Source organism: Cervus elaphus, chromosome 20 (assembly GCF_910594005.1).
Source record: "Cervus elaphus chromosome 20, mCerEla1.1, whole genome shotgun sequence".
NCBI lineage: Eukaryota > Metazoa > Chordata > Mammalia > Artiodactyla > Cervidae > Cervus > Cervus elaphus.
In genome coordinates, this window is record NC_057834.1 from 73,125,688 (window position 1) to 73,141,194 (window position 15,507).

Below are 15,507 nucleotides of genomic sequence, written 5' to 3' on the forward strand. Positions count from 1 at the left end.
AAATAGGATAACAAATCAGGGTCACTGCCACTTGTACTTTCAAATATACTAATGAGGCTAAGTAACACACATTTTTAGTTACAAATAAGCTAAAGAGAAAAACTAAGCCACAGATCAACTTTTACCTTGATTCAGATATAGGTTTGGATGCCTTTCTGCCTTTAATTTTAAATTCATGGGAGGTTCCTTCAGGTTCTTTCTCTGCTTTGAAAGCCACATTTGGTGGCACAGGAGGAACACGAATTCGCAACCCAAACAAATGCTTCTTCTTCTTTATTTCTTTCCCAGACATAAACCTAAATTTTTAAAAAAATTAACTAAAAATTTAAAAACTGAACACATATACATTGAAGACCCTCGGTCGTAAAACACACGAAAGTCTACCCAATACTACCCCCATGCTTTTGTTTTTTCCCTTTGCTTTCTTGGATTCTTATCTGCCCCAGAGCCAGTAGACAGTAGGATATGACAGGGGAATAGGGAGAGAGGAATAGTATTAGAAGGGAAAACACATGTCCACTTTTCTTTTTAAAATATAGCATCTAACTTTTTAAAGAAAGAAGTACAGTGGTGTCTTTTTTAGTCTCAATGTGCTTTTCCATATTTTTAGTTTTATCTGTTACAAACACCTCAAAAAAGGTTTAGGAAAAAAAGAATTCTATTTCAGAGTGAATTGGTGAGGAGAGAAACCCTGACCAGAAACAGCTTAGAGCATTGGAAAAGAAAGTACATCAATCCTAGAGGCCCAGAAAATAAAAGGAGTGTCTAGTATGTCAGATCTGGAACTGGAAATAACCTGGAGCAGAGGTGACATTTCTTGTGGGCTTGGGTTTCTGAAATATATGTTCTTTAATCCTTCCCCAAAGTCCTTAAGAGTCCTTATTCTAAAATACCCTCTTAGCTCTACTAGAGCATGCCTGGCCTAAGAACCACTACCAAGTGCTTGGATTGCCATTCAACTTTTATATAAGTGTGAGAAAGGGGAGCTCCCATTTCTACCATAGCAGGAACAAAGGTATTTCTAGCACACTAAATTGGGATTACAGAATTCACTGTCCTATAATGTATTTTTACCAGCACAGTAACTGCTCAGGTAACTTTATGGCTTTTTAAAGTTGTCCTAAAGATCTAACCACTTGTAATCATAACATTTTTTTTTTCCATAACATTTTTTAATGAGGAAATGTTGCTAAGTTAAAAAAAAGCAACATGTTACAAACAAAAATGTTATAATAGCTGGTTGAAACCAGCATATACATTTCTATTGCCTTTTTAAAATATTTTTAAGAGATGTAGATATATGCTCCTTTAAAAAAAAAAAAAGGGAAAGATTTATATAAGAATATATCAAACAATGTCACTTAATTATCAAAAATTTAGATCACTAATACTACTACTATTCCTAAAGATGGCACTAACTAAACTTAAAATCATAGAAGACCTCAATCATTTAAAAACCTATCTTCTCTTTAACATATCCCCCTATCTTCTGCATATTCCAGCTAATATGATTCTGTTTTACTTTCAGCAGATTAAATTATAAGAACAAGTCATTACTGAGTATGCTTTTTCAACTAAACTGACCAAATTCCCCTGAAATACTGATATGCCTCCTATCCACCATTTCCAGGGAACTGCTCCTCCCCTCTTCAACCTTTGAGAATCACTGGTTTACTCTGACTGAGAGAGGACATTAAAAGGTTTAAAATGGTATGTATTAACTCTACACCAATCCCACAATTCTTAATGCCATTATTCCTTACATTTACTAAATGCCCCCCTCATAGGGATACATAAAATAACTTACATGGTCTTGTAATCATTTAATGCCTCCAGAACATGCTCATATCTTTCAGATTTTGGTGTGTCTGCCAGCTGTGAAGTAGCAAAAAAACAATTTAGTGCACTGTAATTTCATCAATTAGTAATACACAGGTGATAGAGGCAACGTGATACAAAACAAAAGTTGACTGACTACTTGTCAGAAGATCAAAGCTCTAATTTCAGGTCCTCACTGACCAGCTTTGTGACTTAAGCCCATTTAGCTTCTCAAAGCTTGTTTTCTCACATATAAAAAAGAGAGTATAAATCCTTCACTAGTTTCTTTACTACTATCAATACTTGTATAGATAAAATGGTATGCCTGAAAAAACCATAAACTGTAAAAGACATTAAAAATGGGATTTTATTATTTATCATTGAATTTACTTTAATTCTATAACCTGGGAAAGTAATAATACATTAGAATTACTTTAATATCAACCATAAAGCTTCTAATAGATATTAACAGTAAAGAATATAAAAAGTAATGATAAACATGCCATTTTATTTCCCAATACTTCTAACACAAACCAACAACCTCTGTAACTTTAAAAAAATAACAAATTTGGGGATGTTACTTTCATACCAATTACAGACTTTGGTTAAGCCTAAAATCCAAAGTGACTCAGTACGTTTTTATCATCACACACCATTTTAAAATCTAAACATTCAATTCTGGAAAATACTCTATTTTGTTTCAAAAAAGTTTCTTTCAGAGTTATTTCTGCCTTTTCTTTAAAGTTTAAAGACTAGGGCCCAATAGAAAAAAATTAAATTATAAAAGACCTTCTTCAATTAAAGCAATAAAAATTAAAACAAATGAACAAAAAACCTTCCAAAATATCAACGTTGACTTTCAAAATTACTGCCAGTAATTTTATTTAGCAGCTAAAACTTACAAAACTCAGAACTTCTTCAAGTAAAAAAAAAAAAATCTGTCAAATAGAACATGGTAGGTAGAAGAGACTTACACAGTCATCTACTTTTATTTTACCAATTAGTCAACAGCTATAAACCTAAATTGCCCAAATTCACACTGCTGGTTGGTTAGCTAGAGAGGTAGAACTTGAACCCAAGTGACAATTAAGTACATTCCTTCAACATTCACTGAGAGCCCATTGTTAGCCTGTATTGGGTACTTTAAGAGGAAAAGTAAAGAAAGTTAGTTTGGTGCTCATTCTCCTTAACCATACCACACCTTTCTAATGTAATTTCTGAAGTGTCCAATGACAGAAATTTTCTATTAAAGGAGAAATAATGGACTCAGACTTTATAATCCAAAAGAGACGGGGAGGAGCCAAGATGGCGGAGGAGTAGGAAGGGGAGACCACTTTCTCTCCTACAAATTCATCAAAAGAATAACTGAACGCAGAGCAAACTTCACAAAACAACTTCTGATCGCTAGCTGAGGTCATTAGGCGCCCAGAAAAGCAGCCCATCGTCTTCGAAAGGAGGTAGGACAAAATATAAAAGATAAAAAGTGAGACAAAAGAGCTAAGGAGGGAGATCCGTCCCGGAAAGGGAGTCTTAGGCGGCATTGCTTGGGGTAGGGTCCGGGCCTGAGTGCCCTGAGGACAATCGGAGGGAGTTTCTGTGAGATGCCAACTTGAACTGTGGGAGAGCAAAAGAGAGAGAGAAAATTAACCGGCCGGAACACACTGCCGGCCGTTTGCAGAACAAAGGGACCGAGAAAGTCCAGAGAAGAGCTCGCAGGCTGCGGACTGGCCCAGCCCCACCGGAGGCAGGAGGCAGGGGGGAGGGGACGGTCGCGGCGAGACACAGGGCGCAGGCACCCGACCGGCGGGGGCGGGGACTGGGGTTGGGGACGCGGAGGGCAGAAGGCGCACGCACCCGACTGGCGCCGGCGGAAACTGAGACTGGGTCCGCGGAAGGGAGTGGGCGCGCCGCACCCGGGGAAAGTGCGCCCATCAAGCCCCTCGCTGCCTGGACCGCTCTGACGAGGAAGGCACAGAGAGCAGGCGCAGCTCTTTGCTCCGCGCTGTTGTGAAACACCGGAGGGCTGGAACCGCGCGCAGGACGGGGCGCGCTCCACAATGAGCAGCCGGGAGCCTGAGCAGCGCAGACGGAGAAAGCAGCGCCAGCCCCTCCCCGCAGCGCCAGCCCCTCCCCGCAGAGCGACGGAACTAGCTACCTGAATAAGAGTCCACCTCCGCCCGCCTGTGTCAGGGCGGAAATGAGGCTCTGAAGAGACCGGCAAACAGAAGCCATTTAACAAAGGGAACCACTTCAGAAGGGACCGGTGCAACAGATTAAAATCCCTGTAGAAAACACCGACTACACCGGAAGGGGCCTGTAGATATCGAGAAGTGTAAGCTGGAACGAGGAGCTATCTGAAACTGAGCCGAACCCACACTGACCGCAACAGCTCCAGAGAAATTCCTAGATATATTTTTACTTTTTTTTAAGTAAGAAAAAAAATTTTATTTTTTTTTTATTTTTTCTCTTTTCTTTTCCTTTAAAATTCCCTATTACTCCCCCATTACTCCTTAACTTTCATTTTCATAGATTTTTACGATTTTTTTAACTAGGAAAAAAATTTTTTTTTCTTTTTTTTTTCCTTTTTCTCTTCTATTTTCTATTTTTCTTTTTCTCTTATTTCTTTTAAAGTCCTCTAGTACTCCTCTACTACTCCTTAATTTTCATTTTCAATACACTATAACCTTACAAAAAAAAAAAAGAAGAGAAGCCCTATTTTTAAACCAAAATTCAGTTCCCATTTTTATTCAGGAGTGTGTTGATTATTCTCTCCCAATCTTGACTCTCTGTTTTCTACCTCAGAACACCTCTATTTCCTCCTTTCCCCTTCTCTTTCCAATACAATTCTGTGAATCTTTGTAGGTGTCTGGGCTACGGAGAACACTCTGGGAACAGACAACTGTGTAGATCTGTCTCTCTCCTCTTGAGTACCCCTTTTTCTCCTCCTGCTCATCTCTATCTCCCTCCTCCCTCTCCTCTTCTTCATGTAACTATGTGAACCTCTCTGGGTGTCCCTAACGGGGGAGAATCTTTTCACCATTAACCTAGAAGTTTTATTATCAGTGCTGTATAGTTAGAGAAGTCCTGAGACTACAGGAAGAATAAAACTGAAATCCAGAGGCAGGAGACTTAAGCCCCAAACCTGAGAACACCAGAAAACTCCTGACTACATGGAACTTTAAGTAATAAGTGACCATCCAAAAGCCTCCATACCTACACTGAAACCAACCACCACCCAAGAGCCAATAAGTTTTAGAGCAAGACATACCACACAAATTCTCCAGCAACGCAGTAACATAGCCCTGAACGTCAACATACAGGCTGCCCAAGGTGACACCTAACACATAGACCCATCTCAAAACTCATTACTGGGCACTCCATTGCTCTCCAAAGAGAAGAAATCAAGTTCCACGCACCAGAACACTGATGCAAGCTTCCCTAACCAGGAAACCTTGACAAGCCAATCGTCTAACCCCACCCACTGGGTAAATCCTCCACAATAAAAAGGAACCACAGACCTTCAGAATACAGAAAGCCCACTCCAGACACAGCAATCTAAGCAAGATGAAAAGGCAAAGAAATACCCAACAGGTAAAGGAACATGAAAAATGCCCACCAAGTCAAACAAAAGAGGAGGAGATAGGGAATCTACCTGAAAAAGAATTTAGAATAACGATAATAAAAATGATCCAAAATCTTGAAAACAAAATGGAGTTACAGATAAATACCCTGGAGACAAAGATTGAAAAGATGCAAGAAATGTTTAATAAAGACCTAGAAGAAATAAAAAAGTCAATTAAAAATGAATAATGCAATGAATGAGATCAAAAACACTCTGGAGGGAACCAAGAGTAGAATAACGGAGGCAGAAGATAGGATAAGTGAGGTAGAAGATAAAATGGTGGAAATAAATGAAGCAGAGAGGAAAAAAGAAGAAAGGATCAAAAGAAATGAGGACAACCTCAGGGACCTCTGGGACAATGTGAAACGCCCCAACATTCAAATCATAGGAGTCCCAGAAGAAGAAGACAAAAAGAAAGGCCATGAGAAAATACTCGAGGAGATAATAGCTGAAAACTTCTCTAAAATTGGGAAGGAAATAGCCACCCAAGTCCAAGAAACCCAGAGAGTCCCAAACAGGATAAACCCAAGGCAAAACACCCCAAGACACATATTAATCAAATTAACAAAGATCAAACACAAAGAACAAATATTAAAAGCAGCAAGGGAGAAACAACAAATAACACACAAAGGGATTCCCATAAGGATAACAGCTGGTCTATCAATAGAAACCCTCCAGGCCAGAAGGGAATGGCAGGACGTACTGAAAGTAATGAAAGAGAATAACCTACAACCTAGATTGCTGTATCCAGCAAGGATCTCATTCAGATATGAAGGAGAATTCAAAAGCTTTACAGATAAGCAAAAGCTGAGAGAATTCAGCACCACCAAACCAGCTCTTCAACAAATGCTAAAGGATCTTCTCTAGACAGGAAATGCAGAAAGGTTGTATAAACGTGAACCCAAAACAACAAAGTAAATGGCAACGGGACCACACCTATCAATAATTACCCTAAATGTAAATGGGTTGAATGCTCCAACCAAAAGACAAAGATTGGCTGAATGGATACAAAAACAAGACCCCTATATATGCTGTCTACAAGAGACCCACCTCAAAAGAAGAGACACACAAGACTAAAAGTGAAGGGCTGGAAAAAAATATTTCACGCAAACGGAGACCAAAAGAAAGCAGGAGTCGCAATACTCATATCAGATAAAATAGACTTTCAAATAAAGGCTCTGAAAAGAGACAAAGAAGGAAACTACATAATGATCAAAGGATCAATCCAAGAAGAAGATATAACAATTATAAATATATATGCACCCAACACAGGAGCACCGCAATATGTACGGCAACACTAACGAGTATGAAAGAGGAAATTAATAGTAACACAATAATAGTGGGAGACTTTAATACCCCACTCACAACTATGGATAGACCAACTAAACAAAATTAACAAGGAAACACAAACCTTAAATGACACAATGGACCAGCTAGACCTAATTGATATCTATAGGACATTTCACCCCAAAACAATCAACTTCACCTTTTTCTCAAGTGCACACGGAACCTTCTCCAGAACAGATCACATCCTGGGCCATAAATCTGGTCTTGGAAAATTCAAAAAAATTGAAATCATTCCAGTCATCTTTTCTGACCACAGTGCAGTAAGATTAGATCTCAATTACAGGAAAAAAATTGTTAAAAATTCAAACATATGGAGGCTAAATAACACGCTTCTGAATAACCAACAAATCATAGAAGAAATCAAAAAAGAAATCAAAATATCTTTAGAAATGAATGAAAATGAAAACACAACAACCCAAAAACCTATGGGACACTGTAAAAGCAGTGCTAAGGGGAAGGTTCATAGCATTACAGGCTTACATCAAGAAACAAGAAAAAAGCCAAATAAATAACCTAACTCTACACCTAAAGCAATTAGAGAAGGAAGAAATGAAGAACCCCAGGGTTAGCAGAAGGAAAGAAATCTTAAAAATCAGGGCAGAAATAAATGCAATAGAAACTAAAGAGACCATAGCAAAAATCAACAAAGCTAAAAGCTGGTTTTTTGAAAAAATAAACAAAATTGACAAACCATTAGCAAGACTCATTAAGAAACAAAGAGAGAAGAACCAAATTAAAATTAGAAATGAAAATGGAGAGACCACAACAGACAACACTGAAATACAAAGGATCATAAGAGACTACTACCAGCAGCTCTATGCCAATAAAATGGACAACTTGGATGAAATGGACAAATTCTTAGAAAAGTATACCTTTCCAAAACTGAACCAGGAAGAAACAGAAGATCTTAACAGACCCATCACAAGCAAGGAAATCGAAACTGTAATCAGAAATCTTCCAGCAAACAAAAGCCCAGGACCAGATGGCTTCACAGCTGAATTCTACCAAAAATTTAGAGAAGAGCTAACACCTATCTTAGTCAAACTCTTCCAGAAAACTGCAGATGAAGGTAAGCTTCCAAACTCATTCTATGAGGCCACCATCACCCTAATTCCAAAACCAGACAAAGATGCCACAAAAAAAGAAAACTACAGGCCAATATCACTGATGAACATAGATGCAAAAATCCTTAACAAAATTCTAGCAAACAGAATCCAACAACATATTAAAAAAATCATACACCATCACCAAGTGGGCTTTATCCCAGGAATGCAAGGATTCTTTAATATCCGCCAATCAATCAATGTAATACACCACATTAACAAATTGAAAGATTAAAAACCATATGATTATCTCAATAGATGCAGAGAAAGCCTTTGACAAAATTCAACACTCATTTATGATTAAAACTCTCCAAAAAGCAGGAATAGAAGGAACATACCTCAACATAATAAAAGCTATATATGACAAACCCACAGCAAGCATCACCCTCAATGGTGAACAATTGAAAGCATTTCCCCTGAAATCAGGAACAAGACAAGGGTGCCCACTCTCACCACTACTATTCAACATAGTGTTGGAAGTTTTGGCCACAGCAATCAGAGAAGGAAAAGAAGTAAAAGGAATCCAGATAGGAAAAGAAGAAGTGAAACTCTCACTGTTTGCAGATGACATGATCCTCTACATAGAAAACCCTAAAGACTCTTCCAGAAAATTACTAGAGCTAATCAATGAATATAGTAAAGTTGCAGGATATAAAATTAACACACAGAAATCCCTTGCATTCCTATATACTAACAATGAAAAAACAGAAAGAGAAATTAAGGAAACAATACCATTCACCATTGCAACAAAAAGAATAAAATACTTAGGACTATATCTACCTAAAGAAACAAAAGACCTATACCTAGAAAACTATAAAACACTGATGAAAGAAATCAAAGAGGACACAAACAGATGGAGAAACATACCGTGTTCATGGAGTGGAAGAATCAATATTGTCAAAATGGCTATCCTACCCAAAGCAGTCTATAGATTCAATGCAATCCCTATCAAGCTACCAACAGTATTTTTCACAGAACTAGACCAAAGAATTTCACAATTTGTATGGAAATACAAAAAACCTCGAATACCCAAAGTAATCTTGATAAAGAAGAATGGAACTGGAGGAATCAACCTGCCTGACTTCAGACTCTACTACAAAGCCACAGTCATCAAGACAGTATGGTACTGGCACAAAGACAGAAATATAGATCAATGGAACAGAATAGAAAGCCCAGAGATAAATCCACGAACCTATGGACACCTTATCTTTGACAAAGGAGGCAAGGATATACAATGGAAAAAAGACAACCTCTTTAACAAGTGGTGCTGGGAAAACTGGTCAACCACTTGTAAAAGAATGAAACTAGAACACTTTCTAACACCATACACAAAAATAAACTCAAAATGGATTAAAGATCTAAATGTAAGACCAGAAACTATAAAACTCCTAGAGGAGAACATAGGCAAAACACTCTCCGACATAAATCACAGCAAGATCCTCTATGACCCACCTCCCAGAATATTGGAAATAAAAGCAAAACTAAACCAATGGGACCTAATGAAACTTAAAAGCTTTTGCACTACAAAGGAAACTATAAGTAAGGTGAAAAGACAGCCCTCAGATTGGGAGAAAATAATAGCAAATGAAGCAACAAACAAAGGATTAATCTCAAAAATATACAAGCAATTCCTGCAGCTCAATTCCAGAAAAATAAATGACCCAATCAAAAAATGGGCCAGAGAACTAAACAGACATTTCTCCAAAGAAGACATACAGATGGCTAACAGACACATGAAAAGATGCTCAACATCACTCATTATCAGAGAAATGCAAATCAAAACCACAATGAGGTACCATTACACGCCAGTCAGGATGGCTGCTATCCAAAAGTCTACAAGCAATAAATGCTGGAGAGGGTGTGGAGAAAAGGGAGAGTGGGAATGCAAACTAGTACAGCCACTATGGAAAACAGTGTGGAGATTTCTTAAAAATCTGAAAATAGAACTGCCATATGACCCAGCAATCCCACTTCTGGGCATACACACCAAAGAAACCAGATCTGAAAGAGACACGTGCACCCCAATGTTCATCGCAGCACTGTTTATAATAGCCAGGACATGGAAGCAACCTAGATGCCCATCAGCAGATGAATGGATAAGGAAGCTCTGGTACATATACACCATGGAATATTACTCAGCCGTTAAAAAGAATTCATTTGAATCAGTTCTAATGAGATGGATGAAACTGGAGCCCATTATACAGAGTGAAGTAAGCCAGAAAGATAAAGAACATTACAGCATACTAACACATATATATGGAATTTAGAAAGATGGTAACGATAACCCTATATGCAAAACAGAAAAAGAGACACAGAAATACAGAACAGACTTTTGAACTCTATGGGAGAAGGTGAGGGTGGGATATTTCAAAAGAACAGCATCTATACTATCTATGGTGAAACAGATCACCAGCCCAGGTGGGATGCATGAGACAAGTGCTCGGGCCTGGTGCACTGGGAAGACCCAGAGGAATCGGGTGGAGAGGGAGGTGGGAGGGGGGATCGGGATGGGGAATACGTGTAAATCTATGGCTGATTCATATCAATGTATGACAAAACCCACTGAAATGTTGTGAAGTAATTAGCCTCCAACTAATAAAAATAAATAAATAAATAAATGAAATGAAAAAATAAATAAAAAATAAAAAAATTAAAAAAAAACAAAAGAGACCTGAGATGTCCACTAGTTCAACTTTTCATTAATTCTGTAAACCCTTTAATAGTACTCAAAGAGTCATGCAACCTTGGTTTAACTAGTACCACAGATGAAATCTAATGAAGGAGCCCATTCCATGGGTGAACAAAATGTTCCTTCCTGGATTCTCTTTTATACAAGGCAGTACTTCAAATATTTGACAGTAGGTAAGAGGGCTAAGTATTAAGATTATGTTAAAGTTTTTAGTAGCACCATCACATGATTATTTCACATTAAGCTTGGCTAAATAATTCCATCCTCTTCCTCGTCCTCTACTCCCACCTCAACTCTAAAATTTCATTAAATGAACTGCCATCATGCCAAGTATCCCCCATCATACATTGTTCTTCCATACTGTTGTTTGTATATTTAAGCCTAAAAGAAAAATTTTATAACTACTGTTGATTTGATTTTGTTTTCAGCTCAGTGTTTGAGATGATCTTTTTTCCTGATTCTGTCATCCTTCTTGAACTGAAGATAGACAAAAACAGAACACTGTGGCTCGCCATTAGAATTTCCCTCAAGAACATTTCCAAGCCAATGACTGCTTTTGCTAATAACTCGATTAGCTACAGATGCATTTAAATTTTATTTTAACCAGTTCACATGTCAATATCTTATGTAAAACTGAGTTATACTATGTCTACACTATGCACATTAGCACTTGATGTATCAGTGCTTCTAATCATATCAAAAAAGAAACCAAGGTATTTCACATGATTTATTCTAATAAATTAGTGGTATTTTTTCTAATTGCTTTTTAATTCTTCACAAGAAAAATCCACTCTACAATTTTGCTGACATTCAACAACAGTTTGGAATTTCTCAAATCTACTCCTTTTTACTTTTTGAAATCACAACAGACTCTCTTTTTCCTTTTGGTACCCATTCTCTATGATTTCCTGGGCCTCCCTGGTGGCTCAGATGGTAAAGAATCTGCCTGCAATGCAGGAGACACAGGTTCAATCCCTGGGTCAGGAAGATCCCCTGGAAAAGGGAATGGCTACCCACTCCAATATTCTTGCCTAGAGAATTCAAATTTTATCTGTAAGTTCCTTCAGCACTCCAGGACTATTTCACATAGGACTGTTTATTTCAACTCGTATAATGCAGTCAAAGATTCCCTTACTGTATTTTGAAAACAGAGTGTGCAAATATTACACTGTTAATCAAATAATTTGTATTAGAAGAGCATCATGTTCTAGTTCTTCCACCTGACCATGAGGTTTATAATACAGATCTTCAATAGAAGAATCACTTTTGTTCCTCCCTGTACTGACACTAATCTCACACCGTGATTTCATTTTCAGAGTTATATATTTCTCTACAGGGATACATGCTATTACGTATAGTTAAAATTCTTCCCTTCAATAAAATACATGCTCAGTTACCACACTTAATTCCACACCACCTAGGCTTAAGTATGCCAAACAGCTTAAGTAATTTGTTTACCAACATATACTCTGTATGCTAATATACAACTCAAGGCCCCAAGTACTGCTTTTAACCAGATTTCTTATAATTTTCCCTTAAAAGTATTATACCACCTCTACTATACTACATTTTTCTCTAGCCAAAACATTGTTTCTGCCATAGTATTTCATTTTATCTATGCTTTTCTCTCTATATCTTTCAAGTGAGGTAGCACTCAACCCACTGCTCGATCAACCTTTTAGGTATTTAAAACTTAAGACCACAGCTAACAAAAAAGTGGGCTGTCCTTATGAAACTGAAATTTCAAATCACATTAGAAAGTAAAGACAAATGATAAGAGGCAGACTTCAAAAAGTATTAATATCTCCTTGTAACTTCCAAAAGCAATCTGATGTAACCTCATTCTAAACACTTCATTCTATGTAAAAATTTTAAGCAACTTTTATTTGGGGTGTCAAATTATATTACATATTTTTACTATCTCAAAATAAATAATTCAAAACACAGTAGTTTCTCAAATACCAGACTCAGTCTATATGATAATCATTAAGGTACCAACTCTCAAAGATGTTTACCAAGATCACATAAGGAAATTATCACTGTGTTCTAACATGTTCTAAAAGTTTCAGCTTCTCTTCATAGCAATCCTGAAAATAATCAAGAAAGAAGAAAATACATAATATATGTTAAACTTACCTGTCAGTATGAAAGGATATACAGTTGACCTCTGAACAACTGGGTTTGAACTGCATGGGTCAACTTATGTACGGATTTCCCCCCCCACTAAATACATACAATATTACACTGCGGACAGTTGAATCTGCAGGTGCAGAACTGCAGACGGGGCAGGCCAACTCTAAGGTGTATGTGATTTTTGATGGCAGAGAGGGTCAGTACCCCAACTCCGTGTACTTCAACAATCAACTGTACTCTCTAAAATAGACTCTCTGAAATTCTAGCATAAACATCTTTGTCATATAGTCTACAGCACATAAAATAAGAACTGATGTTCAAAATGACTTGAGTATTCTAAGGTACTTAAATAACCAATATAAGCATACCTCCTTTCATTGTATCTCACTTTACATCACAGATCCTACGATTTTTACAAATTGAAGGTTTGTAGTAACACTGCCTCAAGCAAGACTGTCAGCACCATCCTGCAACAGCATTACTTTTAAAAAATTTTTCTGATGTGGACATTTTTTAAGTCTTTATATCTTTACTGAATTTGTTACAATACTGCTCCTGCTTTGTATTTTGGGTTTTTGGCCAGGAGGCATATGGGATCTCAGCTCCCCAACCAGGGATCAAACCCACATCCCTATATTAGAGGGTGAAGTCTTAACCACTGGACCACCAGGGAAGTCCCAGTTTTTAATTTAAGGTATGTACATTGCCTTTGTTAAACACAATGTTACTGCGCACAAAGACTACAGTGTAGTACAAGCATAACTTTTATATGCACTAGGAAACCAAAAATTTGTCATTTGCTTTATAACGTGTTAGTTTTGTTGCAGTGGCCTGAAATTGAAACCATAGTATCTCTGAGGTGTACCTGTAACATACTTAGATGTGGTGATTCACATGTTTTGAAAGTACAGTTGGCCCTCAGTATCCCTTGGTTCCAACCATGGAAAATCAACCAGATACGAAGGGCCAACTCTACTACATCATTTGGGATAACTATAATTAATGTTATTTTATAAAAAGATTTTTAATACAAATATAAACAAAAAGAAAATTTTATTAACTTAATTTTGAGTTAATAACAAAACTCAATTTGCAACTCAATTTCAGTTAGCCAAAGATTTACTACTTTAATAGTTAGGAATAATACATTGTCTGTATTATCTTTGCTTCTATTACCACAAACATTTAAAAGTAAACTAAATGAAAATCAATGAACAAATATTACTTACAAATTTTATGGTCTCTTTATCATTAAAACTTCACTCTAAAAACTAATTACAATATTAAGATGTAAAGTATTAATACAGAGAATTAAAACCTGAACTTCCATCTATAAATAACTAGAGAATGGGATGACTAACCTACTAAATCTGAATATATTTTTTTTAATGTGGAGAAAGAGCAATGAGAAATGCTCTGATGGCTCCCCAAAATGGGAACACTCCTTAGAAAAGTAAAACATTTGTTATAAAGTTATATTTGATTGTAATCACGTTTTTCTTAATTTTTAAATAAAGATATATTTTTCCATTTGGGGCAAAGAATAAGAAATTGAAATTTCTTACATGCAAGAAATAGGGTTCAGAAAATAAAACATGTACCTACTGCTGAAATAAATGTTTTCTGATATACAGCAGAAGTTCAGCTGGAAATGAGACAGCTAGAATTCATAAATTGAACTCATTTCTTTAAAAACAGCCTGTAGTTTTTATTACTTTCTATTTTCAGCTTCTTCAATAAATCTGTTATATTTTTATTTTAATAAAAAATGATAGCATTTGAAATAAACAACTTGAATTTTTACATGCATGCCCACTATCTACATGAAGTAACCAATGCAGACTTTAACCATATAAAACATAGGTGTACTAACAGAAATATAGATGCATCTGCATATGAAGTGCTAAAAGAATCACTGCTAGGAAGAAAGTATTTCAAATTAATGTATGAGAACATTAGGATGACTATAGAGAAAAATATACTTAATAGTGCCTTACATTTTCTTCTCCCATTACTAATCAGTTTATTAAAATTTATCATATTTACAAGTCACTCACTTTCTCTCCAGTCATCTAAAAGAAGCTTCTAATAGAAAACTTAATGAGAATATTATATTCTCATTTCTAACACTCAAAAATCTTAGCTCAATTGATTTTAAAATCTAAGTATTTCATAGGTGTTTATTTTATACAACTGACCTACTACTTTTAATAAATGTGTACTGTGCACTCCCTGATGCCTCATAAAACCCCCAGAACAACAACAGAAACTTGATACTTTATTTGATGTGAGCCTTATAAATTGCCTCATGTCTAAAAGCTACAAATGCAGAAATTCTTCCTAAATTTCATTAGTTTAGTTTTTGCCTCAAAAAGTGTCAGGGAATGTTTGACAGGAGGATTCCTACGTGCTGTCTCTCATGAGTCCTTTGTCCCTCTTCAAGCGGAACAGCACACTGCTCCCAGGGACTGAGGTCATTATGTGAGGCAGGCTTGGGTCTCCTTTAGTAAACATTCTCTTTAGGACAAAACGGCTTAGTCTCGTTCCCCTTTCTTGAGATATGGATTGTGTCCTGACCTTGTGACTAACATTACCCCTTGTTCCCTTGGTAACGGTTGCTGTACGTTTGGTTTTCTGATCTCTATCATTCCCGAAAGAAGTTTCTTGTATCACAGCCTATATATACTCATAGGAAAATCATTAAAGCACCTTTGCTCCACCAGAGCTTAGGTCCCCGGGTCTTTTTTGTCTCTCTCTCTCTCTTTCTCTCTTTCACTTTCTTATCATCGACTCCA

At 36.8% G+C, this 15,507-nt stretch overlaps 1 protein-coding gene across 4 annotated transcripts in view; it reads right to left on the reverse strand.

Annotated features, from left to right (window-relative positions):
• MTF2 (metal response element binding transcription factor 2) overlaps positions 1 to 15,507 on the reverse strand; it is a 78,647-nt gene that overhangs the window by 8,873 nt on the left and 54,267 nt on the right. For 3 of the 4 annotated variants that reach the window (XM_043876883.1, XM_043876882.1, XM_043876880.1), the window contains 2 exons: positions 1,808 to 1,875; positions 126 to 296 (listed from right to left, as the gene is read on the reverse strand). In XM_043876883.1, coding sequence (XP_043732818.1) covers positions 126 to 296; positions 1,808 to 1,875 — 239 coding nt within the window. The remainder of the gene's footprint in view (positions 1 to 125; positions 297 to 1,807; positions 1,876 to 15,507) is intronic. The other variant, XM_043876881.1, reaches the window with a different exon arrangement.